This window comes from Delphinapterus leucas, chromosome 10 (assembly GCF_059928025.1).
Source record: "Delphinapterus leucas isolate spDelLeu-1000000601 "Yukka" chromosome 10, BTC_Dleu_Yukka2, whole genome shotgun sequence".
NCBI lineage: Eukaryota > Metazoa > Chordata > Mammalia > Artiodactyla > Monodontidae > Delphinapterus > Delphinapterus leucas.
In genome coordinates this window covers 6005771-6032647 of record NC_143138.1, presented here as the reverse complement: position 1 = coordinate 6032647, position 26877 = coordinate 6005771, and the positions used below count along the sequence as shown (strand labels likewise).

At 37.5% G+C, this 26877-nt stretch overlaps 1 protein-coding gene across 10 annotated transcripts; it reads left to right on the top strand.

Annotated features, from left to right (window-relative positions):
- Positions 1-1414: 1414 nt before the first annotated feature.
- On the top strand, positions 1415-24838 carry SLC35B3 (solute carrier family 35 member B3). Of its 10 annotated transcripts, none has more exons than XM_089918279.1 (12): positions 1428-1517; positions 4070-4178; positions 4978-5271; positions 8233-8354; positions 11917-12071; positions 13356-13463; positions 15473-15733; positions 16671-16768; positions 19016-19108; positions 19509-19620; positions 22563-22632; positions 24240-24838. In XM_089918279.1, exons 3-12 carry the CDS (start codon positions 5071-5073, stop codon positions 24388-24390), a joined length of 1371 nt encoding a protein of 456 aa, XP_089774405.1. In that variant the 5' UTR covers positions 1428-1517; positions 4070-4178; positions 4978-5070; the 3' UTR covers positions 24391-24838. The 10 variants fall into 10 exon arrangements, 9 of the variants coding, with proteins under 9 accessions (XP_089774410.1, XP_022442345.1, XP_089774405.1 ...); XM_089918277.1 differs by having other exon boundaries at positions 1481-1594; XM_089918280.1 differs by lacking the exon at positions 1428-1517 and adding an exon at positions 1610-2035.
- The last annotated feature ends 2039 nt before the right edge of the window (positions 24839-26877 follow it).

Below are 26877 nucleotides of genomic sequence, written 5' to 3'. Positions count from 1 at the left end.
TCCTGAGTGTTCTGCTTGGTGTGCTTGGACAGGGTCTGATGAACTCTGAACAGCAGCTGTAGATGTGGTTTATCCAGACTGAGCTCTTTCTTAGAAGCCATGGTAAGGCTTTTGAATTGTAATCTGAGTAAAATGGTAAAGGGTTCTGAGCAGAGGAATGGTATATACTGGCAGGTTCTAAAAGGGTCATTCCAGCTGCTGAAAGGAATTGGAAAGTAGAGAAATAAAGGGGAAGTAGAAAGGCGGGCCAGAAGACTACCGTAATTATCCAGGTACAAGGAGATGATACCTTAGAACACCTCTTGTACTGTAAGTTGTTTTATGCTAACATTTACCTTTTCCTGTGTACCTGTAACTCCTTGAGGGCAGAGAGCTTCTATTTCTAATTTATGGATTACGTGCATGACCCATGTTGTATAAATGCCTAGCAGTAGCATTAAATCCACGTTATCCAGGTAACAGCACGGCATCATTGGAAGGCTACCATTTACTATTTCTTTAGGAAGTTTAAATTCTCTAAGCCACAGTCAACATTTGAAAAATTCGACCTAACAAGGATTAAATGAAAATGCCCAACCAGACCCACCATTTACAATAGGAGGTGCCTGGTGTGCTTCCAATTCATTCCTTTCCCAGGAATCCAAAGCATATGCTCTCAAAAAGCTTCCTTCCTTATAGTAATCTTTGTCTTCCATATCATTTTAGCGTTACCCCCAAATCAATTCATCACCGATCCCATCTCGGTTTGTACATCACTGCATCTCAGTGATTGTAGATGCAGCCCTAACTGTAGGGTAAATGTTTAGTTTGGGAGCTGGTAAAGCCGTGGGATTTACGTTCTGAGCAGTAAGTGGCACTGTCCAAACATTCATGAAAAGGACCGGGGATGCTGTAGCCACAAGCTGAATTATTACGTCAGAAGCAACCCAAGCGTTACTTGGGTTCACCTTCCCTGAAAAGCAGGTAAAACATAGAAGCAGAGAAAGGTACTGTGACTTTACCCCATCTCATTTGGATCAAGCAGAGGGAACCCCAACGGTGTCTATACTCGGGTTCAACGTTCTCCACTGGGCCTCCTCAAATTCCAGCGCACGGCCACTGGACGGGAAGGCGCCACCTGCGTGGGCGCCCACGGGGACCGGGGGACCGGGCCCTGCAACCTGGGGGGCTGCACAGGCTCGAGGAGCACGTTTCGGAAGATGAGAACACTCCACCCGACAGGCGCTCACCGCCCCGACGCGGCGTTTAGCGCGCGTACTAGCTCACTCCCGGCACCGCTGGCCCACCTCGTCGGCTCCGGTCCAGCGCCCCGAAGCCGAAGGCGCCTGCGCGAGACGTGACCGCGCCCCCTCCGCCAGAGGCAGGAGGCCGGCGAGGGGGCGGGGCCGCGCGAGTGCGCACGCGCCGACGGACACATAGGCGGAAGTGGCGAGCGGGCGCCGGGGATACGAGCACCTGGCGAGGCCTCTGCGGCTGCGGTGGAACGTGCAGGAGTGGGCGAGGAGGAGAAGCAGGAGGTGATGGCGACGGACCTGGGGAGGGGGAGACGCTCCGTCTGGCTGAGGCGCCCCCTGGGCTGGGGTCCCCCTTTCAGGTGACACACTGGCTCGGGAGTGGACGTGCCCCCCCGGGCCTTTCGCCGTGTTTGTGACGCAGCCCCCCCCCCGCCCCACCCCCCGGAAAACCTTGGCACCGCCCATCTTCATCCTAAGGAGAGAGCGGGAAAGGATGAGGTCGGGAGGCAGGGCGCGGGTGACTTCCTTTCACAAGGAACGGAAACCTGCTGGCACGGTTTCCAGGGAGGAGCATCTGCTTGTCCTCGCCCTTGCGCCCTACGTCTGGCGAGAGCTCGCTCAGGGCGGTACTTGCAGGCTTGCAGGCCTGATGGGAAGGTCTGGTAGGCTATCCCCAGGGCCTCTGGACAACTGTCAGTCGCCTGGGTCCCCCACAACAGCGTTTTCAGTGAAGAACTACGTCCGGGATCTGCGTTCAGCTGGGTACTGTATGGTACTCTGCTGTCCATTTGCAGTGCAAGGTGATTGTTCTCATCGGGTTAAGTAATTGTCATGAACTTCCACTGGTAGTTCTTCAAATTCCTCCAGTCTTTGCAGCTTAACTCTCTTGCCCACCGTTTTATTTTCTTAAAGAAATGTTGGAAGAAGGTGGAAGGATTTGGCGTTCTAACATTTTTTTTTTTTAATGTTGGGCATATGCATTTCTTCTACAGTAGGATATCAGACGTCAAGAACTGTTTTGGGGACGAATGTTTTCTTATTGGGTTGGTTTGGGACTTGGAAGAGGGAGATGCAGCCTTTGAAAATAATTTAGATAGGTGTTATCTGTAATACTTAATTTCTTAATATACCTGTGAAGTCCTAATTTTAGTTTTCTCCCTTAGGAAAAAAAAACTGATCTTCAAAAATTAGCACACAGTTTCTTGAACTTTGTGCAATGAAGTGTGTTCAAAGAAATGGGAAGGAATCTTGTTTTTCTGTGTTTTATAATTATACGCCACAGGTCATGATTAATATTCAGAGTCCAGTTAACCTAGCTATATTGGCAACATTCTTTTAATTGTAATGTGGAGTGTGGCAAAATACAGAACCGAGTTTTTTTTTTCAAGGTGCTCACATCGTAGTGACATATTTTCCTTATGTTCTACCTTTTTGTAGTGGGAGACTTTTCTTCAAAAGGTTGGGAAAGAATAGGTTAAGAAATTAAATTTTACTTCAGTTGGTATTTTAAATCAACATTGTCACCAGTCATTTATTTTTAAATTTCAATATGTGCTAGAAATGCTACTTTTTTATTGCATTTTAGCAATTATCTGTAACTTCAAGTAATTAAACGTCTGTGTTGACTTTAGGAAGAGACCTTAGGCAGTGATTCACACCTGTGGGGTTTTTTTTAAGTTTCAAGGGTTACATGAACTTGTAAATTAAAGCAAAATGTTAATCGTTTAATTTGAAAGCTAATTTTAATTCTGTGCTTGATTTCTTTTTATTTTTTCCTACATCACAAGGACATTAGACCAGTTTCTTTAGATGATGGTTGGTATCAGTCATTAATGCCTGAAATAGAAGGGATGTGGCAGACATTCAGGATCACAGTTATTGGCTATCAGAGCTCAGTCTTTCTTCACCAGTCACATGATCTGACGAGTGATGTTCTGATTAATAAAACTTCATTCTAAATGCAGGGGAGGGAGAGGAAGCTTAAAAACCTACATGGGGCCAGATTTATTAGAATGTACACCCATTTGTACACCTATTTATTAGTACACCCACGCCTACACGTATGGAAAATAGTTGCTAACCTTTTTATTTCTTTTACATTCAAACAACATTTAGGTAAGGTCTTTTAAGGCATGCTTTATAAAGAAAGTCATATCCCAAGGGGATCCTACAGGGTGACTTAAAAAGTCTTAACAGAGATGACACTGATTAAACGTAGCATGGGCAACAAGAACAATGTGTAAAAGAAGAAATGGGCAAAGGAAAGGAAGTACAGTAAAACTTCTTGAAATTACACGTTTTCTATTTAGAAATATGGCAGGTATCATGTACAACAAATGTTCTTTGATGCCTGTGTATTGTTAGTTACAAGTTGTAGGCAGAGCCTTGACCCCAAGTTTAAATTACGGAAGGAGACCTACTTAATCTCTGTAAATCAGCAGACTAGAAGCGATCATGAAGAGGTGACTCTAATTCTTGCCATTTTAAATCACCATATGGCAGTTTTGGGTTTTTTTTTAAAGATTTCCAGACAGTTCACTGTCAAAATTATTCTTATCCTCTTCTCTCAACTAGAGTGTAAATTTTAATTCCCACTGGGATTGTAACAGACATTCTTTTCTAGGAAGATAAGTTTTTCTTAATAAGTTCTGTTTGTCATAATTCTGCACTTTCCTCAACTTTTACATGAATTTACTTTTCAGTTTCTATTAATCCAAAGATAAATTGATAGTCATCTATGGAGTCTTCATGATTGTTTTTCACAGACTAACAAAAAATGATGTGTTTTTCAGCTTTTTACAAACCCAAGAGCTTTATTTCTTTTTTCTAAACAGCTTTATTGAGGTATAATTGATACATACCAAAAAATGCACATGTTTAATAGATACAATTTGACGAGTCTGGGCATATACATACACCTGTGATGCCATCTCCATAAACAAGGTAATAAACGTCTGTCACCACCAGGAGTGTCCTTGTGTCCCCTTTGTGTGTGTAGTTAAGAATGCTTTACATGAGATCTACCCTCTTAACAAATGTTTAAGTGCACAGCACAGACACTGTGTCATAGGGCATCTACAGCAGATGGTCTCTAGAACTTATTCACCTGGTATAACTGAAACTTTATACCCATGGAACAACTACCAAAGACTTTTTTAAATTGCAGAGATTTTTCTCCAAAGGAAAAAAATGTTTTCTTTTAGCCTAAGAGATGCTGTTGCTAAAGCATAGTATCCTTTCTATAATCTTGGTCAAATCTAGCTTTTTGCACAACTTACAGATGTTTGACTTTATTTTAAAATGTTATTAGCAAATAAATTTTACAATTGTCTTGGTAGCTGTAGGAGTTTGGGCTGTTCTTTACTCTTTTCTGCAATTAAAGATTGACTTTAATGTTGAAGACATTATGTGTAAACTATTGTGGGCTTTAAAAATTATATCCTCACTGCAAATGGAAACATAATAAAGGCACGTTTACTTTGATGAAATAAATACAAGGTTAGCTTTTAGTTTGTTGCTGTGGAAATAAGAATGGTGTATATTTAATTTAGTCGTGTTTGGAGACTAAGCATATTGTTTTGGTGGATGGGAAGCTTGAATAGGAGAATTAATATATTACTATCCAGAGAGAATAATTCTTACCTGTGTAATTTTCCAAATGTGACTTGAGATATTATTTGGAGCATAGCACTTTACTTGATGGTCTAAATGTTTTGCTTTAATTGTTTATTTCCTTCTGTAGGGCTTGGCTCAGCAGGCAAAAGAAAGACTGAACAAAGGGGAGGAAACCAACAAAGATAACTTTGGAAGCACTGAATGCTGCAAAATAAGAAAAATGGATCTCAAGTTCAACAGCTCCAGGAAATATATTTCTATCACTGTCCCGTCCAAAACCCAAGCAATGTCACCACACATCAAGTCGATAGATGATATTGTAGTGCTTGGCATAAATCTCAGCAGATTTAACAAACTTACTCAATTTTTCATATGTGTTGCTGGAGTTTTGGTATTTTACCTAATTTATGGATATATACAGGTAAAAAATTAGTCATTTGTTTATAATGTGTTAATTATTTATAACAAATGAGCTCAACATGGGCACTACTAATAGTTTTGTCCAAGATACTTTCTTTTATAAGATAGCAAGTTTATTCACAAATTTGAGTTTCTTAGTATAGTAGTAGGAAAGAGCTACTTACTTACAATTAAATTGACTGAAAACAGGGATCCAAATTTTAGGTGAAATATTTTACATGGGGGAAGGGAAGCAAGAGACAATCTTAAAAAATTAAAATTATGAAAAAATATGAAGTGTTATGTTTTGCAAAATGTAGGTAATTGCGACCATGTGGGGTTTTTTAATATATAAATTTATTTTTGTTTATTTATTTATTTTTGGCCACGTTGGGTCTTCGTTGCTCCGCATGGGCTTCCTCTAGTTGCAGCGAGCGGGGGCTACTCTTCGTTGCGGTGCGCAGTCTTCTCATTGCGGTGGCTTCTCTTGTGGCAGAGCATGAGCTCCAGGCGCACAGGCTTCAGTAGTTGCACACAGGCTCAGTAGCTGTGGCTCGTGGGCTCTAGAGCGCAGGCTCAGTTGTTGTGGCACATGGGCTTAGTTGCTCCGCAGCATGTGTGATCTTCCCAGACCAGGGCTCAAACCCGTGTCCCCTGCATTGGCAGGCGGATTCTCAACCACTGCACCACCAGGGAAGCCCCACCATGTGCTTTTTAAAAGAAAATGGTTGAAGTATTGATTGGTATTTTGGAACATAATTCTTACATGAAATTGAATGATAGCACAAAAGCCACATTCTAGTTCACTCTTGATTCCTGGAGCTCATTAAGAGGTCATTTTGCAAAAGTGTATCAGGATGTTTTCTATTTTTCCAAGGGTGTCTCTTCAATCCTATAATACTTGAATCATCCTTTTCTTGAAGCATCTGTTGTGTTCTCATTCTTGTTGGTTTCCTCTTCTAATTCAACTTTGCCAGAACCTTATTTTTCTGTGATTTTGCCTATGCAAAACATTTCTAACATTGCCAGTTTGTCTTGTATTTGCATTGTTTTATGGGATAGTTGTAAACACTTGACCAGGAAATTCCTGACTTTCAAAGACAAGAGCTGGATGGATGAGGACCCAGGCTAGTGTAAACAGAATGTGTGCATGGGGACCGTTAATTACCAGTTGTCAATTCATCAGTGGGTATTTTCAGCTGTTACCAACTTTGCTTTTTTATGCAACTCCCTAACATGAGAAATTCTTTATAGTTGAAGAAAAGGAAAGTGATGTGTTTTCTGAAAACATAGATAACATCTCTGATATTATTTATAATCAGAGTGATCTTAAAAATTGTTGTATGCTTTTCCTTTGTTTTATAGAGATGAAATATAAAACTAAGTATAAAGGAGAAGACAGAATTGTGACTATTCCTTAGCTTCTGAAAATGCTGTAGGGTGTATTAGTGTAAAACAACATGAATTTTAAAATCTTAATATTTATAATTGACTTTTGTACTAGAAGATGATATGAGAATTCAGATACTACAATGAAGAACAATACAAAATAGTAACTTTTATCAAACGTTAGGATCTCTTATTGAGAAATTTTTTCTTTTGTCCTTCGAAATACCATTGTTACCAAATAGCTTGGGAGCAAAGTTAGCCATTTTAATGGAATATGAATTAGAAATTTACAGATTTCATTAAATTTTTTCTATTTGATAAATGATCAGAGATTTTAATTTACAACTAATATGTGCAAAGTTTCTTATAAGATAAACCGATTATAATTGTAACATCACTTTGGTGAGAACTGGCATTGCTACTAATTGGATATTAAAATAGGTTAAAGAAAATGGGGTTTTGTAGTAAATTTAGCAATATAGAAAGTGAAATATTTACCTGAGTGCCAGGGTATTAATAAAGCTATTTTTATGTTTTATAGTTTATAAACCAGAAATGTCCTAAATAACTTACAGACTTACTTGAACATGAAATCTAAATTTGGGGAATTACACAGCATCCTAAATGTACAAACTCAGTTCAGGATCTTTTTAGAGGCTGTGTTTAGTTTTTCTTCGAACATAAGTTTATCCATCAATTTCATCTTTTTAAAATTTATTTCAAATACAGCTGAAATATATATATTTGGTGGATAGTTTGATGCATTCAGTTAAGCCAGATAGCTTTATTAGAATACTTCTTAATGAGATTAAGAATGGCTTTTTAGGGCTTCCCTGGTGGCGCAGTGGTTGAGAGTCCGCCTGCCCATGCAGGGGACGCGGGTTCGTGCCCCGGTCCGGGAAGATCCCACATGCCGCGGAGCGGCTGGGCCCGTGAGCCATGGCTGCTGAGCCTGCGCGTATGGAGCCTGTGCTCCGCAACGGGAGAGGCCACAACACTGAGAGGCCCTCGTACCACAAAAAAAAAAAAAAAAAAGAATGGCTTTTTAACAATTAACAAAAACTGTTTTCATGATATAACATTTTTAAGAAGAGTAACCATTTCTCTATAAGGAGAAGTTTTATATAGTCTATGGCACAAGAATTCTAAAAAATAGCATTAATTATCGATTTGAACTGATTATCTTAATATTGGAAAACAGGCCTGAGATAATAGACTTCTAATGAAATATGCTTTTTATAAGAGTACATGAGTCCTTGAATCAGCTGCCTTCCTCATTGTTTTGGGCGACTCTTAATTTTGGTCTTTTAAAAAAAGAAAAAAACATAGGAGGGGGTTGCTTCCTAGTTCTTCCTCCCCTGCTTTCTGTTCTGCTGATTGTCATACCTGGATATCTACTGTCACTTCTTTGGAAAGGCCTCCTAACTTCTCTAATTTTACCTCTCAGAAGCCTTACAGTTTGGATGTTTTTTTGTGCATTTTGTTGTTGGGGGTGAAGCTTGGTTTCTGTTAAAATGCTGTGCTTATAGGAATGTGCTGTGAGGTAATTGGTCTGCCCCTGGGACTTAAACAGTGTTCATGTCTCTCTTGACAGGAATTAATATTTTCAGTGGAGGGCTTTAAGCCCTATGGCTGGTACCTTACTTTAGTGCAGTTTGCATTTTACTCCATATTTGGCCTAATAGAGCTTCAGCTTATTCAGGACAAAAGGAGAAGGTATGTGGTTTATTTGTTTTTATTTTTTGGCAGTTAAGTACACGAGTAGTAGTTCATTTTTATTGTTTTTTTTTTTGCGCACATGGAATATGTTATACACGAAATATACATTTCCCATTAATAAAACATTTAATACCCAAGAATTTTTATCAGTATTATCAACTTATTAAAAATATTAAATATGGTATTTCCATTATAAATTGAAAAAAGTGTAATGTTATCAGATTTAAAAATGTTTAGGGCATTTGTTGGCGGTCCAGTGGTTAGGACTCCGGACTTCCACTGTCAGGGGCCGGGTTCGATCTCTGGTGGGGGAACTAAGATCCCACATGCCACGCAGCGCAGCCAAAAAAAAAAAAAATGTTGTTTAGACTCAATAATAAGATAGATCTTCTTAAAATAGGAGAAAGTATTCAGTTGTACATGTATGTTTTTATAATGGAAATAGGTGTGATTACTGAAAAATTTATGATGGTACTACATAAGAATGGTGATATGAAATATCAATACCAATTTTTATAGTGGTTTTTGAAATGCATAGTTAATGTTTTGTTTTGTGGGATATATTCCACTTAACATCCTCACGTTTGTAATGGCCAGCAGTAGGAATTGCATTCTTGACCATTAGAGAAATTTTATTATGTTCCTTTTTGTCAAAACTAAAAGAGTTTATATAGACAGTAGCTTTTAAATTAACGACCACCTAGGTTTGAGAAATATCTTGAAATATTGTTAATGGCATATTGAGCAATATGCAATTAAAACCTAGACTCATATCAGAAGGTGGTTGGGAATTTGAATATAACATTTTCTTGGTAAATTTAAGTGTGGTTATCCTGTCATATCAGACCCTAATATGTGAATATTTCACGTATATATTGAACAGTTTAAATGTAATAAGGAGCTATAATGTTGACATTCTTCATTGATATAAATGTTTAATCCTTCAATGAAAATAAAAATTTTTTATAGCTACTTTTTTTCTTAAATGTTTCTGATGTTTGTATGAAAATAACTATAAAATTTTAAATATTTAAATAAGTAACACCAGTATTTCTTCATGTGTCTAATTTTACCTCTCAACCTCTCTATTGCCAATAAATTATTATAGCAGCAATGTTAAAAACGTTTGAATCTGAGGAGATCTTCTTTATTATTTTCATGTTCTGAAACTCTACAAGACTTAGCTTAGCCATACGTGGTAGAATAGAAAGTAATTAAATGTGTCTGTCAGGACTAATATATATGGAAGCCTGGCTTCCATATATATTCATTATGTATTGCAAACTGCTGGACCTCTGATTGCTTCTAAAATAAAAGAACCCAATGCTGTATTTATTAAATGAAAAAAACACAAAGATGATGCATCTCCTAACTGTTAAATTTTAAAAAGATACAACTCCCTCTCAGCTACCAAAAGATGGGGAGTGAGCCTCCAGTCATGTTTTTCCCAACCTTTAAACCACATAACCATAACATATTTAAAGTCATTTGTGTTTGATTGAAACATGAGTGAAGGAATTAGGTAGAAGAATTTATAGACCTATAATAAATGTAATTAGAAGTTGAAAACTTTTCATTCCAAGGCACATTAAAAACTTTTTTAGAAAAAGTATAAGTGTATTACAATGAAAATATGCCCAATCCCCTATTTCTGAATTTATTTGAGTGTATATATATCTGAATTTATTTAAGTGACACTGCTCTTTAGACCTTTAATAAGTCAAATTCTTTGCTTAGGTTTTTCTCTCTTCCTATATTTATATGAATATCCATGTACTTGAAGAGTACAGAATTTGGGGTCAGAAAACATGGATTTGAGTCATGTTACTGCCCCCTATTCTGTCAATACCTCAGGGAAGTTTCTTAAATTCTCTCTGTTTCATTTTGAGGATGAAATATGGTGATGTGTGATATAGCCCATCATAGACTAGGATACCCTAAATATACTCCAAAGTATATTACTCCAAAGTATATATTTCACCAAAGATCATCTTGTAACTTCAGTGTTAATCACTGTATGTGAGTTTTTAATAAAGGAGATCTGTACCAAATTGAAAAGCTAAGGGGCTTATCAAAGTTACGACTTTCCCATCATATCTAAAGTAGTAAGCAATTGGGGTATTCAAATAGAAACAGTGAGAGTCCTAGAGGCAAGATGATGAAATCTAACCTCATTTCACCAGTAAGAAAGCAGACCTGGAGGAGAGCTGGGATTTCCATGAGCTCGTGCCCCAGGCTGCACTCAGAGTTGGAACCTTTTGAATTTAGGTTTCCTGAGTTCCAGGCTGGTTTTCTTTCTTCCTTTACTGTGTTGCTTTTTTAATCTTGTGATTCTTCTGACCGAATTTTTATTTTCTGGCCACTGTTTGCAATTTATGGATGAGGAAATTTGCCTCTTCTGACTTTTATCATTACCTGGAGAAGTGGTGCTGTCCTCCTTCACTGATACCCCACTGAGAGTTAAACCCCATGGACAGCATAAAAACCAGTGTCTGTACACTGATGCATAACGGGCATGCCCAGTTATTTCCACATGGATTTTAGATGATGACCACTGTGTTAGTAAAGTGTAAGCAGAGGTCTCAAAATTGAAACGTAAGTGGAAATGATGCATTTTAATTGAACTTATCTAGTAAATTATTTTGCCTTATATGTAGCCGTATAAAAAATGCGGAATTTTGTCACCTTGATTTAAACATGAACACAAATCCCAAAATGGAAACTAGATCTAAAAATGCAACATAATTTAATTATATGAATAGTGCACCAATGTACAAGATTATTGTCTTAGACCATTAAGTATCTTGTGAGCGTATGCTCACAAGACCAGCTCAGAATTATGAAGATACCAAATTAAGAATCTCCTTTAGGAAATCCAGTTACAGCCCAAGGTAGAAAATTTGGGATCATGAGGAGAGTCAGATTCCTCATCTGAAAGTGGATTGTTTTAACATTTTATAGAATTACAGCATTAGAGATGAATCATAAGACATTATGGTAATAAAAACCATGTCTGGAGTTTTAAACCACCATGTTCTTTTTCTAGAGAAATTCTGCTCAGGTTATTCTAGCAGAATGGATAGATGTATTTTTCCTAATGCTAGATGGAATGTTAGGAAACAACAACAATTTAGAAGTTAATTAACTAAGGTGCCTTTTCCCATTATAGAAGCAAATTTTTTTTTAAATCAATTCTTTTTTTCTAAATTTAATCAAGATGGTTTTTATATGTAGCTATAACTACTGTTAAAAAACCCTAAATGTAATAGCATTTATACTTTCAGTAAGAATCTAAGTAACTCTCTAATGTACTACTTTTTCAGACAGTTGAGAGTTCTCACAATTGATTAAATAAAGGTAAATTGTTATTTTCACCAACATTCTTTTATACAAGTTAACACTGTTGTAACTTTAAGAATAGTGATAGTTTACCGATATTTATAGAAATATTAAACAGAAATTAGAAGAGTAATTAGAAATTTACACATTGTAAACACATTCTCTTACAGTAGTATGAATTGGGTCCCAAAATGAAGATTTTAAAAATTGTCTTTTACAGAATACCAGGAAAAACCTACATGATAATAGCTTTTCTAACTGTGGGTACTATGGGGTTATCAAACACTTCCTTGGGCTACCTGAATTATCCTACCCAAGTCATCTTCAAGTGCTGCAAATTGATTCCTGTTATGCTAGGAGGAGTTTTTATTCAAGGTATAGTAATGATATATTTTCATACTGTTTGAAATTAATAGGATATGTTATGGCATCTAGCATTAGGAAAAACATTAAACTTCAATTAATATCTTTAATGAACAGTCTAGATATTGTAACACTTCTGAGTGATATCTCATTAAAAAAAAAAAGCTATTATAAAAACACCGATACTTCTGTGATATACCTCAGGATCTGAAATCAGTAATTTGGAGATGGGGAAAAATAAAAATAGTATTTTGTTTTATTCTTTTAATCTGGAACCTACTACATTTCCAGAAATATTGTATTTACATATTGAAGGCCTAACTCAGAAGTACCTGGAAAGCTCTTTTTTTCAGTTCTTTCATTTTTCTACTCTCCAGGGCTCTGCTCTCCACCTCCATTATACAAATGGACGATTCCCATGTTGAAGTAAAGCTTAAGCTGAGCAAGTGTTTGTTAACCAGCTCTGCTGACTGTTGACTCCCTAGGATCCCAACTAAATTACAAGCTATGTGAAAATAGGAGTAAAAGGGGAGGCAGTGATAGCGACAAGCAGTGGAACAAGTTTTTGTTTTGTTCATCTGACTGTCATGAGGAATATTCATGTTTTGATAATCACCAAAGTTCTTATAAAGCCTGACTTCATTTTATGCATTATAAGCCTTCCCAAAAGAGCCTTTTAAAATGAAAATGTGTATGTCAACTACTTCACATATAATTTCAGGATGACTGTTCACGCAGGAAAAAACAATGATCCCAATTTCCTATTAAAAATCACATTTCACGTCGTAACTGACTTGGCCTGTATAATATCTCCTTAACAGTCCTTCCAAAAAGTTACGCTATGTGATTTCATTATTTAAACTTGGATGTGCTAAAATAAGTTAATCCTCACCAACCTAGAAGTTATCTGACTATAGTATTTGCAAACATATACAGCCTGAATGACTACTCTGGTTTCTTGGTAAACTTACGAAGTGTAAGAAAATTCATAGCCTTATGTTACACATAAAGTAAAAGAGGCACTAGTTTCCACAAACTTTTTAAATGTTCATATTTACTCACTATCGTAAGAAGGATCTCGTATCTAACTTATAAGGACATTTTGGTGCTCACGGGGTAATTTTGATTTTCAAAGCCCTTCTGTGACTGTCTCATGCCTTGACCTAAGCGCTCGTGATCATTTTTGACATTGGATGTAAAAGGCAGGCCCTGCTCTACTTGTTTAAACACATAGATCTAAAACTGTGCTGAGTGGGTAATTGCATAATCCGGTTGACTTACATTTACTTTGCACAGGAAAGCATTACAATGTTGCTGATGTGTGTGCTGCCTTATGCATGAGCCTCGGCCTGATATGGTTTACCCTAGCCGACAGCACGGTTGCACCAAATTTCAACCTGACAGGTAAGGAATTTACTTGTGTTCCTAGATTTTGTAGGTGTTTCGGTTTAGAGTAAGAATTTTTACAGTTTCATGAGGGTTTTAAATGATGGTGTGGCATCTGTGATTCTCATATCTAACATAAAGCTTTTGGACTTTCCATATAAGATGTAGTAAAAATATCACAACTCTGGAAACATAACAGTTGTTTTTAGTACTCTTGTATAGTATTTTGACGTGACAAGAGGCTGTGTGCCTAGATAGAATCTCCCATTATCAAGTACATGACAGACCAATTTCTTATGAGCTGAATTGGAAATATACACATGAGTTATAGGAGGATCACAGTAGTAATTGTTATTCTCATTTTCTTAAAAAAAATGAAACTTGCAAACTTACTTTTCATTGTTTTAGCTTAAAAAAAGAAAATTATGCTGTTCTTTAATATTGAACTGTGTAATATAAATGTGGTCATAACCTTAAAGTGCATAAAGCTTCCACCATAAACACTTTTCCTCATGGTGTGCCACGTGGAATTTTGTAAATTAAATTTAGATCTTTCATGAGGAGAATAGGTATTAAAGTATGTTTAGAAATAAATAAGAATAAAAAATAGTGTTGGAATCTCGTTTTTAGTCTGAAGACCTTACAGAGAGATTGCTTATTATATATACAGTATTGTCATTCTTAAACTATTGAGTGTCACTCATAAGATTATTTTAGTTTCATCCCATTTCCTAGCCTGATACCTGACAAAAATATTTCTTTCAAAGGAACTCTGAGAGAACAGGGAGAAAAACAAAGCAAAACAAAATAACAACAAAAAGAGCAGCATATGTAATATATATATACATATATCAGCAGTACAAACTATAATTATTTGTGAGAAAAAAAAGTATGAAGTAATGAAGAAAATCATTTACGTCAACTTTGCTGTTCTTTCTAAGAATCAAAATGTTCCTGACCAGTTGTTAGTCTATGTTTCTTACTAACCTGGTTAATCACGCTAGGTTAATGGATTCAGATCAGCATCTTAGAGCAGCCCTTTAAACCAGCCTTTTACAGACGGTGCTGATAGAACCTATTAGGTCTGTTCTCTCAGCTTTGATCATCCGGAGTACGAGTGATCCTTACTTCAGTGAGAAAGCTTAGAGTTGCAGATGTTTCTAACATGGTTTAGGTTTTTCAGGAACACTTCATTTTCGTGTCAGCAACTGCAAAAGGAAGATTATATTTGAAAACTGAGGGGAAAAGCTGTTTTAGAGGAGTGCTTCACCGTAAAACAGAGATAATGATAATAGCTTGCCTCACACAAAGGTAGTGGAAGGATAGAATGAGGTGCTGGCATAATGAACGTGAAAGCACTTGGCACGTGGTGGGGTGAGGGTGATGACAGTGACGGAGACAGCTGGTTTTGGTGGTCTGTAACTTCTCAGTATAACTCAAGTGCTCACCCTTTCTGAGTTCCATGGGAATGTTTTTTAAGGGCATGAGAACCTAACGATTCCTCATCATTGAGAATAATTGATGAGCGCTTATCACAGTCCCTGATCTATGAGTGTATTGTCTGAAGGAGATTAGATTAGCTATTAAGATGGTTACTTAAGGCAGACATAAATAAAACTTCGGATGTATGAAGTGAATATATCAGAATTTACTTATTCAAATAAATGTCCTCCTTTAAAATATTGAGGTAATTCAGATGCAGTTCAGGTATTTTCATGCTGTTGCCATTGTTCAGAACGGTTTGGGGATGTCTTTGAATATAGCCTTTTAGGAGTTGGGACGTTGTTTTCCAAGTCTTGGATAATAGCATGTCTTTTTCTTTCGAGGACAGATTTGATATTTGAAACAAGGAAAAGAGCATTCAGAATCAAGTTTGGTGAATAAAAATGTATATTTAGGTAATAAATACCAAAGCTAGATGATAAAAAGTCAAATTGAAGAATAAGTTTGAAAATTCTCAATTAAGTGCATACACATGTACATTTTTCTGCTACCCTTTTTTTTTTTTTTTTTTTCGCGGTACGCAGGCCTCTCGCTGCTGTGGCCTCTCCCGTTGCGGAGCACGGGCTCCAGACACGCAGGCTCAGCGGCCATGGCTCACAGGCCCAGCCGCTCCGCGGCATGTGGGATCTTCCCGGACTGGGGCACGAACCCGCCTCCCCTGCATCGGCAGGCAGACTCTCAACCACTGCACCACCAGGGAAGCCCTCTGCTACCTTTGATTGCTTATATGTTTTTTAAAAATAGAGAAAACTTCAAATCTCATCAGACTCACAGATACAACCAAGGTTGCGTTTTTTTGTTTGGTTTTTGTTTTTCTTTGGTAAAGCACCATGACTGGTGGCCAGTGTCCTATATACTTGCAGGTAGTAGCGTGCTTCTCAGGTACACGTGCACATTTGTATGAGTGTGTTGAATTCCAGATTTGTTCATCTCAGTTGTATGTGTTATTTTAATTATACAATAATTAAGTGTTACTTAAGTTATTCAAAAATGAGTTTGAAGAGAGAATTCTTTCTGTGAAAACTAAGTTAATTTTAAACACTTTGACAAGTCAATAAAATCACTGTTGAATTAAGTGTGGGTAAAAATTGGGGGGAAGCATAAAAATATGAAAGGACTCTGTACCCTGATTGTTTCACAAGTTCCTAAGCTTTTGGTGCACTTTTTAAAAACAACTTGGAAATCGTAGAGACTGTGTGTTCTGAATGCAGCTTGCACAAAGGCAAGTGCAGAATTTTAGTACAGACCCATACTCAAAGAAGAGACCTTAACAGCTGCATTACGTTTATGTGTTTTAAATTAAATATTTTAATAATATGGGTACTCTTTTTATGCTTTCCCTCTTCCTTTGATTGTTTGAATTAACTGACTAATCACCAATCCCAATAGATGATCTAAGAATCTCTTCTGTATTTGTTTAATAGTGTTTCTTTCAAACATATAATCTACTTAAAAGCAGAAATGTTATTTGACATGATTGTGAAACACAACAAGGTGACAGCATTAATGCAATTTATTAGTATTAGTTGTTTTGTTTTTTTTTAATAACATCACCTACATGCCTGTTACAACTGGTTGTGGATAAAAATACTCAACTTTGCTGAGCAAATGTGATTTAAGGTCTGATTTTGGTTTTTTAGCCCAATTAAATTTCTGGTAAGTCTTGATTATTGTTCATATGTTTAAATGAGGAGGTTATTTTTTCCTTCTGCCTTCTTGAAGGTGTGATCCTCATCTCCCTGGCGCTGTGTGCAGATGCCGTCATTGGAAATGTCCAAGAGAAAGCTATGAAACTTCATAATGCTTCGAATTCAGAAATGGTAAATGCTCTAGTGCTTTTTCTTCACATCAGACAGACTCAAAAACGACGATATACTTAATTTTATGACATAATTATGGTATTGAAGACTCGCATTGCAATTTTAAACTAGTTTATCATCATTATTTTCATAAAAGTAGTACGTTCAAATATTATAGGAAGGTAAAAAGTAAAATACCATTATCACTGCTGATACCTTATTGCAAGCATTTGATAAATTTTTTCCTCTTTGATTTATGGAGTTTGGGGCGTATTAAAAAAAATGCTTTGGGGCTTCCCTGGTGGCGCAGTGGTTGAGAGTCCGCCTGCCGATGCAGGGGACACGGGTTCGTGCCCCGGTCCAGGAAGATCCCACATGCCGCGGAGCGGCTGGGCCCGTGAGCCATGGCCGCTGAGCCTGCGCGTCCGGAGCCTGTGCTACGCAACGGGAGAGGCCACGACAGTGAGAGGCCCGCATACCGCAAAAAAAAAAAAAAAAAAAAGCTTTGTTACATCATTTTTCTTCTCTCTTTGTATTTGGTATTATTTTCCATTTAGAAGTTTGTAATTTGCATGTAGTTTAGCTTATCTTTTCCTTCATGACTTCTAGCTATGTATTATGATTGAAAAGGGCTTTTCCAACTCTAACATTTAAGAATTTTATGCCCATTGCCTACTAGTTTTATAATTTCCTTATGTATTAAATCTTTGATCCAACCAAAACTTTAAAAAAATTTTCTTCCATATGGCTATCCACTTTGCCCAATATCATTTATTGAATAATTCACTTTTCCAATTTTTATTTTAAATACCTTCTTTTATCCTATCTTATTCTAATGCAGGGTTCACAGTTTTGTTCTTTCAAGCTTATTTCTGCACCAGAACCATATAATGACAGCAGCTTTATCACCATACATTTACCGTCTGTTAGGACTAGCCACCTTTGTTCCTTTTGTTTTTCAGAATGTTACTACCAGTAGTTATTCTTGGGTGTTCATATCCCCAAATAAACTAGAAACCCATTGGTATTGTGATTGGTATGGCATTGAATTATAAATTAATTTAGGGAGAATGGCATCTATACACTTGATTCTTTCAGTCCAAGAATAAGGTATGACTTTCCTTTTATTCAAGCGTTACTTTTAAATGTCCCTTAGATTTTAAAGTATTCTTTGTATAACTCCAGTTATTTTTTATTGAAGTTATTGTTAGGTGTTTCATCTGTTTGCCGTTATTACTGCAAATAATGCCTTTTCTTCCAATATATCTTCTGGCTGGTTGGTGTTTGTATATAGGAAGGTTGTTATGCTGTGTTTGCATTAGTTTTGTAGCCCGTCACCTTGCTAGACAGACAGAGCACACAGCAGTAAGGATATGTAGGACTGGTTACTTAGTCAACAGAGTGGGGCATCTTTACAGCGTCCCTAAGAACATAGGAACTTTAATCTTGGTCAGGAGTTTTCTTGATCATCATCACCACTCTCCCCAGATAAGATAACGATCAGAGAATTAAGGAATTGTAAGTAGGTAGAAAGAATGTTATACAGTGGTTAAGACGTAGGCTCTGGACTAAGATACCTTAGTTCTCTACTAGCTCTCCTATTTGAGGAAAGTGACTGAATATCTCTAAGTTTTAGTTTTTCCATCCGCACATTGGGGAATGATGAGTAAGAGTGCCTGTCTCTTAGGTTGCTTGTGAGAAATAAATGGAACAATCCATATAGAGCGTTACTAGCACAGTACCTGACACATAGCAGGTATTTAAGTTTGATGATGACACTGATTCTGCTTATAAGGAGTGTAATAGAAAGATCGGTAGGAAAACTGGGAAATTAAGCAATAGGTATGTCATATACTGCTTATTTTCATTGTATTTTAATGTACTTGCAAACTTAATGTTTGGGTTTTTTCATGTCTAATAAGTAGTTTTAGAGTATCTTTGTTTTGTGTATGTTTTTAGGACCCCCAACATTAAAATCTGGTTTGAATTCAGTAATTAAATGAGGCAAAAAATGAATAATTAGGTAACCATTTATGAAAGGATTAGTACTGCTGTGTTATGTTATACCTAAAATAATGTGTAAACTTATAAACAGAATCAACCATCATTTCCAGAAAATTAGGCCATATTGAAACAATGATGTTACTTTTAAAATGGTTTCCTCTACAGATTTAATGAAATAAAGAAATTGAGCCATATATTGAAAACCTTCCTTTTATACCTTTGGTTAAATAGCACTTTTTTCCGCTTTATTTTTCTCTACTCTAGGTTTTGTATTCGTATTCAATCGGTTTTGTGTACATTTTATTGGGATTGACATGCACTAGTGGATTAGGCCCTGCAGTAACATTTTGTTCAAAGGTAAACACTAATCACATTTTTAAAAATAAACATCTTCCATTAATTAGTTTCCTCTGTATTTCTAATTCCCCTTGTCCAAAAAGACTGTTTTATATAATTTGATAACTCCTTTAATACAATATATGTAAATCAGAAATTATTTCAGAAATGAAATGATTTATATTTAAATTTTTTATCCTTGCTCTTTCCTATAAGTTAATTTTTAAACTATTCATAACGTAGAAGTTGGGGATTTTTCATTTCATCCTCATTTTTCCATTAAATCAGAATCTCTGCTTGACTGCATTGTTGAATGGCTTATTATTGCTCAGAAAGTTGATTAAAATCTGTAGTTTTATTTCATTTATAATACCTCAGGGTTTGTTTTGCATTTTTCTAACAGGCTTTTTTATATTTGCAGGATCCAGTTCGGACCTATGGTTATGCTTTCCTTTTTTCCCTCACTGGGTATTTTGGAATCTCTTTTGTTCTGGCTTTGATTAAAATTTTTGGTGCACTTTTTGCTGTAACAGGTAAGAACGATATACTTGCTTAGATTATGAAATAAGCATTTAAATTTTCTTTGATATTCTTTTTCACAAGGTAAGGGCAGCATCTGCTCGTCATTAAAAAGAAAATTGTCGGGAATTCCCTGGTGGTCCAGTGGTTAGGACTCGGTGCTTTCACTGCCGGGACCCGAGTTCAGTCCCTGGTCGGGAACTAAGATCGCTGAAGCCGCACAGCACAGCCAAAAAGAAATTTTTTTTGAAAGAAAGAAAGAATATTGTCACATTTCACCAATTTATTCCTTGGCTTATGGTATTTCTTTAAAATTCTAAAGAAAATTGATTGAATTGATCTGAATTTCTTATTTGAAGGTTTAATTTTTTTTTTGCGGTATGCAGGCCTCTCACTGCTGCGGCCTCTCCCGTTGCGGAGCACAGGCTCCGGACGCGCAGGCTCAGCGGCCGTGGTTCACGGGCCCAGCCGCTCCGCGGCATGTGGGATCTTCCCGGACCGGGGCACAAACCCGTGTCCCCTGCATGGGCAGGCGGACTCTCAACCACTGCGCCACCCGGGAAGCCCTGAAGGTTTAATTTTAAAATCAGATATATGCATTTATCTAGATAGTAACTTTAAGTACATTAAAAGATGTTTTTATTAAAAAGTATGATGGGATGAATACCTTCCAGGAAGAATACTGTATTTAATCACTATTAATTTATAATGGAAAATTACAGTTTTGTTACACTTAAAACATGACAGGTATATTTTAAGCAAAGGTTTTGGGGCCTTTCGTTTGTACACTTTCTAGAACCTCAACCAGATGAACTTCCCTTTTCACTAATAATTATTATGCACGTGCTCTGTGCAAGGACTTTGCTTGGCATGTCAGAGAAATGGAGGTTGTTACTTGCTTTGCTTTGGAGGAGTGAGGGGAGCAGGCGCAGGGCTGCAGGTGAGGCCCAGTGAGGGGAGCAGATGACTCCAATTGCTGCCTCATACTGTTTGCCAAAAGAATGGTCCACATGACAAATGCTCTCAGTATCTCCCATCTGGAGAGAGCCCTGGGTGAAGCCCATCAGGATGGGAAGCCGTGTGACCTGCCATGAGGAACGCTAGGCTGGGGTGTAAGAGAAGGTGCAGCCCAGTCCCAGCCCTGACGTTTAATGATACGAGACCTGGAGAGTAAGTCTCTCCTCTTCCCTGCGCCTCGTTTCTCTCTTTTGTGAAGAGATTGGGTTGGACAAGATCATCTCTGTCAGAGATCTGTAGAATTTACATTCATAAGGCGTTTACACCTTACTCATTTACCTGATTTTGATTTTTCACGGTTTTAGAGGAATATTTATTTTAATACCACAGAGTAAATGAAACAAATGAATAAATGCCCCCTCTGTAAAAGTATATTTCTTCCTAACTGTTCTCTTTATTTGCTCACATATGACTCTGCTTTTTAAAGTTTACATCCCTAATGGTAAGTAGAGGGAATTTAATTGTAGATTGGGCCATATCAGCAACCTTCCAAGTCAGCTCATGCTGTCAAGAAAGATCGCAAATGCATACACTTAGCTTGGGTTTCAGTTTTGTTTGTAAGATAGTAGCTGTTCAAAAAGAGTCTCATATCAGTCTGTATGTGTTGATGAGCCCTGCGATTGGTATAAAGAAATGTGAGATGCAATCCTTGCGTTGAAGGTGCAGGCAGGTGTCTTTCTCTCTCACGTGAAACAAATCCAGAGATGGTAATATAACAGCTAACATGTCCATAGCCCTTATTATGTACCAGGTACCATTTTAGCTATTTTACATATATTATTCATCTTAACCTCACAATGATCCTATAAAGTAGGTGCTGTTATTGTTCCATTTTACAAATGGGTAAACTGAGGCACAGGGTGGTTAAGTGGCTTGCCAAGTGATCAGCCAGCTAGTAAGTTGCAAAATCAGTATTTCAGCTGAGGCCGTCTAGCTCCAGACCTGTCCTCTTAACCGTATGCCATGTGCCTCCCAAGCTGGCATGGTAGCTCCAGCTCCTTAGGAATCCAGTCCCTCTTTCTGCTCTGCCATCCTCGTCCTCATTCCAGACAGGGTAGGTGGAGAGAAGATGAAAGACACATCCTTCTCTTTATGGAAATTTCCTACAAATCACACTCCTAGAGACAGCACTTCTGCTCATACTTCGTTGTCCAAACTTAGTCCCGTGACCACACCTGACTGTAGGAGAGGCTGGGAAGGTATCCCAGTTAAAAGTAGGGGTCTTTTTACTAAAGTAGTAGGAAAAATAGATTTGGGGAATCGGGCTCTAACAGTTTCCAAAACAGCTTCTTCATCTGGTATTCATTCATTAATTCACACTTTGAAGATTAAGTGCCAGGAACTAGAGAGTCTGTGGAAATGAGGACAAGGAACTGAGTAAAGCACACAGTCTAATGGTGGAAAGGTGTACCGGAGCCACGTGCAGAGTTCGTCTCTGCACCTGGGTGGGACGAGGGAGGAAAGCTTCAGGCCATAATCCTTGAAGGACAGTGTACAGAGGACTGGAAAGATGTCTCATGGTCTTACCCAGAGATGCCCACCACTAGGATGTCCTTTAGATTGCTGCTTTTAAAGATACGGAATCCAATCGCATCTTCCTTGGAAAAGTCCTTTCTTTCCTGTCAGACTAAGTACGTCTCCCTAAAGGATGACGTGCCTCCGTAGCCTCATGGCCTCCATCAAGCACTTATTACAGCTGTACTTTAAATGTAACTCTATTATTTAATGTCTGTAACCCTGCTAGCCTATAAATTCCATGGTAGCAGAAGCAGTGACTTTCTGTTTGATTTTCTTCTTTTTTCGCTTTCCTTTGTTTCCTTGGCACCTCACGTAGATCTTGGCACACAGTAGGCTCTGTAAATATTTGTTAAATAAATTATTTCCGAAATATTACCAAGACAATAGACGCATTCTAAAACCAACCTTTTTCTCCCTTCAGTGACAACAGGGAGAAAAGGAATGACCATTGTACTTTCATTTATATTCTTTGCCAAACCATTCACATTTCAGTAAGTACTTTTTAATTCGACAAGTTTCTCTACCTTTAGATACTTTTGTTTCACGTCTACTCTTAAACAGCCTTAATTTCTTTGTAAAGAATCCTTTTCATCTTGACCCAAATTTATTGATGTGTCTTCTGCTGTTTCAGAAATGTATGTAATTATTTTGAAGAAATCATTTTGTATACTTAAATTGCCTAACCAGTCCCAATGCACATGTGACCCTGTTTCCAGTATAAATGAATGTGAGTGATGTGGTGAGATTAAGGGACTCCCCTTGCCCTGGTGCAAATGTATAAATTTTATATATATACATATATGGTTTTTAAAATTGTTAAGTTTATTTGCTGTCTTTTCCCACAAAGGATTTGAGTTAGAGTTGTACCCTAATGGTTTTCCTAGTTTGTGGTTTTCGGTGGAAGCATTGACTGTTTTCTTTACTGTCTAGTATGTATTTGAAATTAGCATCATTTCAACTTATATTCGTTGGTAATTGAGAAGATTCAGACTTAGAAATTATCAATGTACAGTCATCCCTTGGAATCCATGGGGTACCAGTTCCAGGACCCGCACATATACCAAAATCCAAGGATGCTCAAGTCCCTTTCAGTCAGCTCTTTATGTCTACGGGTTCCACATCTGCACACACACAGGGCTGACTGTATATTTATGGAAAAAAATCCACGTATAACTGGACCTGTGCAATTCAAACCTGCGTTGTTCAAGGGTCAGCTGTATGAGCTTAAAGGTAACCACAAAATAAAATTTCAGCAATGTATAGTCGGTCTTCTGTATCCATGGGTTCTGCATCTGCAGATTGAATCAACCAACTACAGAGCAAAAATATTCAGAAAAAAAATTCCAGGAAGTTCCATAAAGTAAAATTTGAAGTCCAACTCCTACCAAAAGCCTCAGGAGTATGTTTAAAGCCCTGCATATGTAAACCTGCCAATGGCCTTCTTAGGAATTCAATTCAGCAGTCCAGCTAGTCGGGGTATAATACAGAGAGATAAAAAGGGACACATCCTGAGAAAGTAGGAGAATTGGCATTGATTACTACAATGAATACCTAGCACCTATTTACATAACATCTACATTGTGTTAAGTATTATAATAACTTAGAGATGATTTCAAGTACACACAAAGTTGTGCGTAGGTTATATGCAAATACTGTGCCATAAATAAAGGACTTGAGCATCCACTGGTTTTAGAAAACTCTGTTTGTTTTCTGTAAATTAGTTCCTCTTTCTGCAGGGGCTAAGTAGGTCATTGGCAGGTTTACATATCCAGTGCTTTAAACATACTTCTGAGACTTTTGGTAGGAGTTGGACTTCAAATTTGCTATTATCCTCAAAGAAATGAACTACATTTAGTATCTTGTAAAGTGCTTTTCCTACATATATACCTAACATTAAAAATATAGAATTCTATCTAGTGTGATCTAAATATTATTTGTAAAATAAAACAAATACTGTTTTATTTAGTGCTCTTAGTATAGGTACCCAGTAGCAAAATTTTATTTCATTGAGGAATTTTTGTGACATCATCAAATTCTGTGGTTAATGACAAATTGTTACTCTGACATTAATCTTTTTTCCTTATTTTTTTTCTCTTAGGTATGTATGGTCTGGTTTGTTAGTTGTCCTTGGTATATTTCTCAATGTTTACAGCAAAAATATGGACAAAATAAGACTCCCATCGCTGTATGATGTGATAAACAAAACAGTGGAAGTGAGGAGGTCGGGGACGTTGGCACAGACTGTCTAGGCAGCGATTCGCTTTATAACGTAGAATTAATTCATCAATCAATTAACTTTCCGAAGGGACTTTTATAAAAACCAGAGGCTCTGAAGGCATGCTGTCATTTGTGGATGGATTACATGTGAAGTCGCCCTTTCTTCAGAATCTTTGTTGGACTGTTTAACTTCCAAAGCAATCAAAAGAGCCACACCCGGCACACCTTAGAATAAAACGTCAAGATGAAGGACTGTGACGCTTACAGTCTGTTGAGAATTTCACTGGAAATGGACCATGTTGCAAGAGAAATTGGATATCATTATGACATATCAAAGAAATTGATATGTAAACGCAGATTGTTTTCTTTTTTCCGTTCCATTTTGGTGATGTTATTTAAATTGATTCTCTGTTGTAAGAGTGAACTGATGGTTTAAGTCTAGAGAGAATAACTTCATTATAAATAAAAATTATTCTCTGATTTTTTTCTTTAAAAGAATGTGATGGAATTGGGGTAGTGAAGGTTGGATTTTGTTACGAAGATGGGAAGTACAGTGTACATAAACTTTAAAACTTAGGCTTTTCTCTGATCATTTAAAAGTATTCATTAGAGAAAATGTGCTTTACATTTTCTGTGGAATATAGGCAATAGAGTAAAAAGAGTCATCATCCTGTATCCTGTAAGTATGTATCACAAGCCAGATTTCCTGTTATCCATCAAAGGTGCTAAAAGATTTCATGATTTGGATTTTTAAATTGAAGGGAGGGACTTCCCTGGCGGTCCAGTGGTTAAGACTTCACCTTCCAATGCAGGGTGTGCAGGTTCAATCCCTGGTCAGGGAGCTAAGATCCCACATGCCTCGTGGCCAGAAAACCAAAACATAAAACAGAAGCAATAGAGTAACAAATTCAATAAAGACTTTAAAAATGGTCCACATCAAAAAAATCTTAAAAAGTAAAATAAAAATAAATTGAAGGGAAAATAATTGATGTCTTAAATTACTATAAAATAATAAAATTATCATAGTGTTTCTTAAAAATGAAATTTAATTTGACAGCTTGAAGATGAAATTGGATAAATTAAAAAGCACAAGTAGATTTAGCAAATTCACACAATACGTTGCTTGCACAGTTGGGTTTTTTTGTTTTTTTGCGGTACGCAGGCCTCTCACTGTTGTGGCCTCTCCCGTTGCGGAGCACAGGCTCCGGACGCGCAGGCTCAGCAGCCATGGCTCACGGGCCCAGCCACTCCGCGGCATGTGGGATCCTCCCGGACCGGGGCACGAACCCGTGTCCCCCGCATCGGTAGGCAGACTCTCAACCACTGCGCCACCAGGGAAGCCCGCTTGCACAGTTCTAACTCTAAATTCAGAAAGATTTTGGCCCTCATTTTTTAGCAGTAAGTTTTGGAATTGCTTCCACTGTATTAAAAAAAATCCTATTAATCTTCATTTTCAGTGTAAACGGTTAAAACAGCTTAACATCCATGCTCTTAGTAATATCACTTCTATTTTGTGAGTGTAGTATACTTGGAATATTTAATCTCATTCTTAAAATTCCACTGTATTCTGATGGTGACCTAAACCTGTTTTGTGCATATGTGGGTGCAGCAGAGCCCATGATAACTTAAGGATCTAGCCCAAGAAATTCTGCCTGATCTTCATGTGTCATATGTTAAATACTGTGGGTCTTTTTTCCCCCAAATGATAATCATTTTTAAAGTTTTCATATTTTAAAGTGAAAGGAATGTTAATTTTCACTTCATACTACTGCCTTAAACTCTAAGACAGTAAGGATTTGTGCTTTTTTTAAAAAAAGTTAATTTTCCTGAATCCTTGATAAAATATAAATTTAACTTATCAAGTCATCCTTTTATCCCCATACTTTTCTAATGTTTTTGCCTCTGACTGCCTGTTACCAGCTCTGCATCCCACCTACGCCATCCCCAATTTTAAACAATTTAGCACTGTTTAAAAATCAGTTTGTCAGGGGTTCCCTGGTGGCGCAGTGGTTGAGAGTCCGCCTGCCAATGCAGGGGACACGGGTTCGTCCCCCAGTCCGGGAGGATCCCACATGCCGCGGAGCGGCTTGGCCGGTGAGCCATGGCCGCTGAGCCTGCGCATCCGGAGCCTGTGCTCCGCAACGGGAGAGGCCACAGCTATGAGAGATCCCCCCACGTACCGCAAAAAAAAAAAAAAAAATCAGTTTGTCAGGCTAACCCTTTACACTCCATTTCCTTTGTTGACCTGCCATCAGAAGGAGGTAAACTTCATCTCACTTATTTGTATCCATGGAATAGTAGTAGTCTAAAATACAGAATAATTTCTGTAGTGAAGGAAATCAACATTGGGATGTGTACTTTGTGCCAGATTTAAAATATGACCTTTCATGAATATGTCATCCCAGCAACCAAAAAAAGTAAGAGTAAGGGAACTTAAAATATTAATTGCAGGAGTTCCCTGGTGGTCCAGTGGTTAGGACTCTGTGCTTTCACTGCCGAGGGCCCGGGTTCAATCCCTG